An 8,753-nucleotide genomic window follows, 5' to 3' on the forward strand; every position below is an offset into this window, starting at 1 on the left:
ACGCTGTATTTGGGTCTAAAAAAAATATGAAATTTTGAGTAGATTAAAGACACAACCTACTTCATTGAAATCTTGGTTCAGAAGAAAGAAATGGTGTCCTAAGAAGTTAAAATGGCTGAGAAAGCCACTAGGGGGACATTCTGAGCTTCTGATTGGTTATTAATGTCATACATAGAAGTAAATATATATAAGGGCGCATTTCCAAAAAATGGAAAAATGTGGGTGGGGTGGCACTGTGTTCGATTTATTATATGAGCAATATCTTAGAAAATAGAAAAGATAAGACCTTATTATTATATATTGTAGCTTGTCAATATTGGTAATAAAACTTAGTGTTTTGACTTCACAAACATTTAATTTGAACCAGTGCTACATTCAACTTACAATGTGACACACAAAAATCAGTGTTTATCTGTGTTTTTTTAATATTTGCTTTTAAATTAAGAAATTGAGTAATATATAGTACTAAAATTTGAATTAAAATCTACAGTTTGATACCAAACTTATTGACATAAATTCAAGAAATAGTAGTTCAATAAAATTTTGAATGCGAGTCAACAAACGAAATGACATGGCCTTTCACCCGTGACCCATCTTGAAAGGGTTAAACAGTTGGTCTGCTGTATAATATCAAATAATGTCATATCATTATTCACACACCTAAATGAATTTAGGTTAATGTTTGGTGATTTAGAAAGAACTCCAAAAACCCCACAAACAGAACAAGTATATTGCTTTTAAAATAATAATATAAAAAAATCTCTTCTGTAAACTAATCTATTCAATTTTTACAGATGTTATGGCTTCACTAACAAAAATACCATGGGTATTTCTAGAGTAATACAACATGAACATATTTTAATAACTGGCAAGTAGTGTTAAAAGTACAAACCTGGAGTATTAGTAGGTACTGGAACTTTGTTTGTATGTAATGCAGAGCAGACAGGAAGCCTCCAAGGGTCATTAACTGTATCAACCAATGGTTGAGTAGTTGGTAAACCCCATGGATCTGCAATCTAGGAAAGAAGGGACTGTGTACTTTCAGCAAACATTTAGATTAAAAACGAAAACACTGCTACAAAACCTATTGTTGTACTTTAAACCATACAGGGCTCCCAATTGCATTTTAAAGAAAATACAGCTTTAACATGAAAATATTTGTTTTTATTGGTTTTCTGGCTAATTTCTTTGAAAACTACCATTTTTCTGACCTGAAACACTAATAAAATTACAATATAACTGGAACCAAAATGTTTTTTTTTATCTCTTTTCAAAGTATGCTTTTGTTATAGATTTTGTTTACATTTAAAATGAATAACTTTATCCTTTTCTCCAAAGTACTATTTTTAGCACACTTTTATGAAAATTAAAAATTACATACAAATGTAGTTCAGGTTGGTTGACAAAATACTGGTTTCTACACATATTTTCACAAAAGTTAACATTTTCCTAAACTGAAAATGTATTTCCAATAATACTTACCTCCACTGACACTATAGCTATTTCTCGAACTCCAGGGTTTCCACTCTTTACCCATCTAAGCATGGAAAATGCTTGCTCCAGTCTTTTATACCCCACTCAAATGCCTTAGCAAATTCTAATTTGCAAAGTTCTCCACCAGCTTCAATGCACCCTCTATCTAGGTACTATATATATAAGCACCTCATTCAGATAATGTAATCACTTTTTTGAGACATAAACTGGCTTTTATTGAGGAGGTAGGGCTGGTGAGTGTCCATTGTAAAGCAACCAGGATCTAAAAATTGGTTGAGTCAAAACAAATCGATGATTGGACGTCAATCTCCTGTTTTCTTGGGTACAACGAATAAGCAAAAATAAAATCCCGGAAGAACGTAGATCTGTTGGAGGTGAAAAGGAAACCCATTGTACAGATAATAGTGGAGGTGATGTAAATTGAATGACCAATCCTGAAGCCAGAACATGAAGTACCCATGGATCCATGGTGAAAAAACTCCAGATGTCCAGAAGGTGATGTAATCATGCTCCCCTGTCCACGGGATAGTCGCCAACGCTGTTGTTGATGGTCTGCCTGAGCCAAAGATCCTCGAGAATACAGACAGACTCTATTATGGGTACCAATACACCTGGGAACCGATAGAGGGGGTTGGGAAACACTACGAGCCAACACTCCCAAATTAGCACCAGAAAGGCAAGAAGCCAATGACAATAAAGAAGAATGTAAACAAGCTGAATCAATTCGTGATTCTAACAACTCCGGCAAACAACATTGGGTGCAGAAAACGAGCTTCCCCTAACTCCCTGAGGGCAGAAGATGGTAAATGAACACTTTCTAACAAAGCATCTCTACCCAATAAATCACAACAAACCAGGCAGGAAACCAGAGAAAGAACTAAAGAAGACAATCTGACTGAGAAGTCATCCTCATATTGCTGAGGGGAACATTGATAGGCTTCTGACAAAAGTTGAATTGAAGATAAATACCTCAGGACAGTCGTGAGAGTATGACGATTCCAAGAAAACTGTGATCTGTTTAAAGTGATCACAGGTTCCAATCTAGACCCCAACAGGTCCAAAAGGGGGGTCCATCCATTGAGAATCTAAATATACCTCCTCCTAGCAGTGATATGCCAAAACATGCTGTTTCGATAAATGTGGGAGACAAGGCATAGCTATCCCGTCACGTAACTGAGCGGCAAACCTCCCAGCATTTACAGCAATATCAGGAGAAGGAGGAAAAACTAAGTAGTCACTTGATGTCCTTTCTGCCAAAAAGGAAGGAGTAGAGTCAAATGCAACAGAAGAAACTCCCAAAACCTCACAAACCAGAGTAACCAACTGAAGAAAAGGGGCTGGAGGTGGCTGATCAAGATGATCCTCTGTTGAGGCCGACCTAGTAAAAGAAGAAGCAGAAAAAGCTAGTCTAAATTCTCTCTAGCTGGTCCTGGGTCATTTGCAAAAGCCACCTCAGAACCCTCTGGGGAGACATCCTCAGTTCACATATATGTCTCCATCTCGCAATGGATCATATCATGGATGGTTTCGACTGATAAGTGACCCCTGAAAAAGTATGATTGGCCTCCATAATAGAAACATTATTTCGGGAACTCATACACATCAGTACGTATTTATTTTTTGTTTGTTTGTTAAAGTAATTTATAAATATAAACGAAGATATAATTGTACTAATGGCAACCACATTCAAAGTTGCAATGCAAATTGTAAATAATCCCAACTCTCCTGTTTATAGAAACCCATGCCAAATGCTTTGTTGAGAAAAAGTAATTAAATTTTCTGAATGAGATGCTTATATACAGTACCTAGATAGAGGGCACACTGAAGTTGTGGAGAATTTTGCAAATTAGAATTTGCCAAGGGCATTCGAGTAGGGTATAAAAGACTGGAGCAAGCATTTTCAATGCTTGGATGAGCAAAGAATGGAAACCCTGGAGATTGAGAAATAGTTATAGTGTCAGCTGAGGTAAGTATGTTTTGGAAATTAGTATCAAAATATAGCCATTAACAGGTTTTATAGATTCACTGCAAAATTTGTCCTTACTAAAAACAAAAAAAACTTAGATCCTTTTGAATACAAATGTACAACTCTCATAAGTAAAAAATCTTTGAACTTGTCTCTTCTGATTTTTTCCTTGCATCCTACTAATAATTTTTGCATAAATTTTACTGTTTACAACATAAATGAGATTAGTGCTCACACCTGTGATGGTTGGATTGTTCTGGGCATTCCCCAAGGATCAGTTGTTTCTGGTTTTTCAAAAGATGTACCCTCACTTTCATTACCCAATTGTAGACCTAACAAGTCATCCATTACAGATTGGTCTGAAGTAACAGTGGTGAATGTATTAGAAGATTGGGTGTTGTCTGTATGACTGTAGCTTACTTCACTCTCTGTCAGAGCCATTTTAAGTCGTAGTTCATCATTCTGTCTCATTCTTTCTTCTTGATCCGCTTCCTCTTTGCTCATAGCTAGAGCTAATTGAAGTTGAAGTTCCTCTTCACCTGAAGTCTGAGGTCTTGCATTTTCCAACTCTGATGAAGATGTTACATGCCCAGGGAATTCTGATGGTGGAGAAAGAAAACTAAATCATTTAGTTATAAAATGAAGATAAAAAAAATGATGACCTTTAAAGCTCAATAATGACAATGCTATTGCACAAATACAACAGTGTAAGTACAACACATTTTGAAAATTAATACCAATAAAAACTTGATAACATTAACTTAGTTATGTCAGAGAACCTTTTACTGATACAGTTTCAATAAACTATTCATAATGACAAAAATTTAACAGTGAAGCAACTTTCTCGGAAAGTTTACGGCACACAGTAAACTTCCAACACTTATTTAATGTTTGGCTATAAAACAGAAAATTATCAGTCATCTCCACTAGATGCTAAGAAATAGTGTGTTACATACAGGAGAAATATAAAACACTGGTGTTACTATAACATGTCCCTCACCTAAGCAAATTTACAAAACTAAATTAAAACTAGTTATAAGGATACAATAGTCCCGGGAAATAAAATATTCTACAATAAAAGTTGAAATACAAGCCCCTTCCCAAACCAAATTTCAATACACTTTTTTTATTAAATTGATTAACACACCCCATGTTTATACTGATTTATTCAAAAATAATTTGTCCCAATTCTGAGTAATTGAATGCAGACATGTGCAAACACAGAAAAATTATGTATCCCCACACTCAATTCTCAGGATGACAGCCACTTTTCATAATGATTTTACTAAGCAAAGGGGTTTTCATATCAGTTATTATAGTTATTCAATATCAGTGTTAGATAAAACAAGATTTTATTCACCTATAAGATAAAGACACAAAAAAATACCCCTTGTCAATTTTCCCAGTTCCAAAGTTAGTATTTTTTTTACCAGTATAAAGCATGTCTCACTAACTGCAAAGTGCATGTAGAAACATGGCTAAAAGATTTCTAAAAGCAATTAATACTAAACAGAGAGCATTATGATACTTTTCTACTCATACAAATAAAGCCTAGGTTAGTAGATTTTAAGTAGAAAAACAAAACACTACTGAAGAAAAAGATGACAGATTTCCAACTAACTTTTACTTTCTTATATTAAAATTCATTTTAAACATTTTTCAGGACTATGCAAAGTTTTTGTGAAAATTCAAAGTAGATTGATACATGTGTCATGTTTACATGCTTGTAGACAAGGAAAATGGAAATTTTTTTACTAGTTATGTCTTCATAGAGAGTTATACTTGTTTTTCTGTTGTTTTTTCTTCTTTCTTTCCTTCTTGTTCCAAACATCTTTCAATTGATTGCCATTCCTTCAATTCTCATTGGATTGACTTGATCCTTGGTAGGTTTATACCTTGGTTCAATATGCTCATATACCTTTATCATTTTTTTTTTATTTAGGCCTTTTTAAGAATTTTATGGGGTCAAAGATAAAACAATCCAAAAACGTATATTTTGTACTCCTGTGCAGTCATATTTACAGCAATCAAAATGAAAACTGACACAAGTATACAATTTCATGTGGCCAACACATTGGCATATAAAAATAAAATGGAGTTGTTTATTTTGAACTTTTTAGGGGGAGGGGTCAAAGCTTACAAAAAAGCATAATTATGGAGGTTTTGGTCAATTACTTGGTAGTATTTGACTAATTTACAAAGGATTTGATACAAAGATACTTTTCTACAGGTCCTACACACCGACAACCAAACATGGTAGATTTGCCCATTTTTAGTAATTATAGAAGGGCCAAGATGCCACAAAAGGAATAATTTTAGGATTTTTTAACAATTACTCCACTGTATTTCAGCAATTTTACATGGGATTTGGTTCAAAGAAACTTTTTTTGCATTCCCACACAGGAATTTTGTCTTTTACTCAATTTTTCAGCAAGGAAAGCACAATCTGAGGTTTTTATAAACTATTCATGTGTATGTCAACCAACTTGCATGGAATTTCATACAGAGTTACCTTTTTGCAGGCTGCAAGCAGTAACATAGGCAGGAATTGATTTTTCTGTGTTTTTCTACTTTCATCACTGCCCATGTTGCATTCAACCATGAATGATGGCCTCTTTAATTATATCTTACTTTCAAATTTAGTCTAACAACTTACATTTTCAGGACCATAAGAAAACAATAGCAATGAATTAACTTCATGAAAAGCCTAAACCAAACTTTGTGTGTTGTGATCTCATAATACTTATAGATAGAAAGCTATGTTTAAATAGTTTCCATATTTTCTTAACTCAAGTTAATAATTGTTTATATTCATAAAAGGTTGCTTATCATTTAAGTGAAACTTCTACCCACTTATAAAAAAAAAAGCAAAATTTAGCTGGGGAATATCACTTAATTTTTCTTTGGTGGAAGACTTCACTTCTGTTGAAATTAAGAACGATATAAACATAATCACTTATGTTTTGTCTTTTTCTAAAGCTTAACTTGATATATTTTCAAGGCTTGTGTTTGGTTCTCAAATTTGGGGGTCACTTGAACCTTAATTGAGATGCTAAATCATCTTGTAAATAGGCAACTGCTGCAAACACAGTTGCTGTTCTCCACTTTACTAACATCAAGTTCTCACAGGGTTTGATTTACTACAAATTCAAATACTTTTTTCCTATTGATTGTAGAAATACAACATAGATCTCCCTACACAAAAATCAAACAGAAAACTATGCCAGGTTGTATATTTAACAGAAAGTTTAAACCACTATAATTTACTAACAAGAACTGTAGAACAAGTGTAATTTAACTTTGGTTGAGATGTTTTAAACTATAAAGTCTTGCCCTGCCACTCACATTATACATTACCAATCTTAAGTTTTTTCCTAGGTCAACTCCATTATATTTTCAAGCTTTCTTTACTGATTGACAGCTAAATCAGCAGCACAAAAGGCATCTGCTGGCTGAAAAATAGCAATGGATGCCAACCAAGTATATATAACAGAAACAGTTACCTACACAGTTACATATGTCAAAGCTGTGTTAATTATTAATTTTTGCCCTGCTGAATTCACTACTCACTGAAGTAGTATCAAACAAATATTAAAATGTTCTGCATTAGTACTGATGCAATGTTTATAAACCAAGGTTTCAGATTGCATTAGATTTTATCACTGATGAAGGCGGTTGTGCACTAATTCATGCCTTGTATTTTGTAGTTATTATTCAAGATTATCTGGATTTTATAAGACTATGGGATCAATGCAACAAGTTCTAGTCCAATCATCTTTGAGGTATCAGTTTCACTCACACTACTAATACATATCATACAACTACAATAACACAAATGCAAGACTTTTTGAAAAATCATCCTGTTTTTCAATTTCTTCTATTTTTTATTCATAGCTGACTTTAAATGAGGTTAATATTTTTAAAATTTTGGTACTTGTGTTTTAAAGAAACTTAAAGTAACTTAGCAAAGAAATATTTTAATAAAATGCAAAGCACTTCATTAGTTTTAAGATACTAAGCAACTTAATTTTTTACATATCATTAGTATTTTTTTAATATACATATATATTATATTATATACTAGCTACATAATTTTACAGAATAAAATAAAATGGGTGGTTCATAAATCCTGCAAAATTGTCAGAGAAACATATGCAAATGGAAAAATATATACATACAGATGTACTGTTTAGCCACCAGAGGATTGTTCAGGTAGAATCAAAACAGAAACATATATGTGAAGAAGAATATCAAAGCTTACCACTTGCAGAAAGCATAGCTAATTTTGCTGTAATACAAAAATAGATACAACAGTACTGCAACAGTAACTGCAAGAACCATACCAAAGGCACAATTCTAAGATCAGTGGTAACCAGACTAGAGGAATGAACTTTTTCAGACCAGAATTGTAGCAACTGATATTAGTGAAGTGTCCTCTGGTGGCCAAACAGTTGCATCATAGTGTGTTTCTGTTATTAGATTTTATTTTTTTGCATATCCTTATCCATGTGCCCTCCAGTTTTCACAATGCTTTGACAGTGTAGGAATCACTCTGTACATGCAAAATGATAACACAAAACTACAGGGCTTCCCATAGTCTATGTTACCTTAGTCACTTGTTTAACAAAGATCTGTAGTAAAAGCTAATAGGCATAAGTTCTTTTCATTTATGTTGAAAATTAAATTTACATGATTTTTTTCTGAATGCAAGTAAAGGGTACCTTCTGAGTCAAGCTTTCGAGCTTCAACCTTTCATTGTTTGTAGTTTTATTAATTAATTTTGAAATATTACCTTTCTTATACCCACAGATGGGTGTCCAGCACAAAGTCTAGATAAACTCTTGGTTAAAGAGAACAAGAACACCTTCAGGTGGTAAATAATGTGTGGTGAAGTACATTAGAGCAGAAAAAGAAGGGAAAAAAAGATACATTGTGTACGTATGTAGACTTCGTGGTTATTGGAAATATCATTTGTATACATTACTTTACATTGAGAGGTTACAAATATCATCAAATAATAAGCAAAAAAATAGTATGATTACTAAAACAAAATAATACAATTGTTGGGGCAGTATACAATCAATTTATTGTGCAATAAGAATTTATAATAATATCAACATCAATAATTTCAGTGAAGCAACATAGATGGAGAAACAACAGTTTAAACACACACTTTGTTACTAACAATTACGTACCACCTTCAAATGAATAGTTGCTTATGTCATGTATTGAGAAATTAATAAACTAATATTGAAAAGGTCTCAAGCATTGTTAATCATGAGTTAATAAAATG

General features: G+C 33.1%; 1 protein-coding gene across 2 annotated transcripts in view; it reads right to left on the reverse strand.

Annotated features, from left to right (window-relative positions):
• Positions 1-8,753, reverse strand: part of LOC106465928 (epsin-2-like) — a 47,157-nt gene that overhangs the window by 21,090 nt on the left and 17,314 nt on the right. For both annotated transcript variants that reach the window (XM_022394432.1, XM_013926173.2), the window contains exons 5-6: positions 3,698-4,059; positions 893-1,016 (exon numbers count right to left, since the gene is read on the reverse strand). In XM_022394432.1, the coding sequence (XP_022250140.1) occupies positions 893-1,016; positions 3,698-4,059 (486 nt within the window). The remainder of the gene's footprint in view (positions 1-892; positions 1,017-3,697; positions 4,060-8,753) is intronic.

Source organism: Limulus polyphemus, unplaced genomic scaffold, assembly GCF_000517525.1.
Source record: "Limulus polyphemus unplaced genomic scaffold, Limulus_polyphemus-2.1.2 Scaffold71, whole genome shotgun sequence".
In the NCBI taxonomy this organism is placed as follows: Eukaryota; Metazoa; Arthropoda; class Merostomata; order Xiphosura; family Limulidae; genus Limulus; species Limulus polyphemus.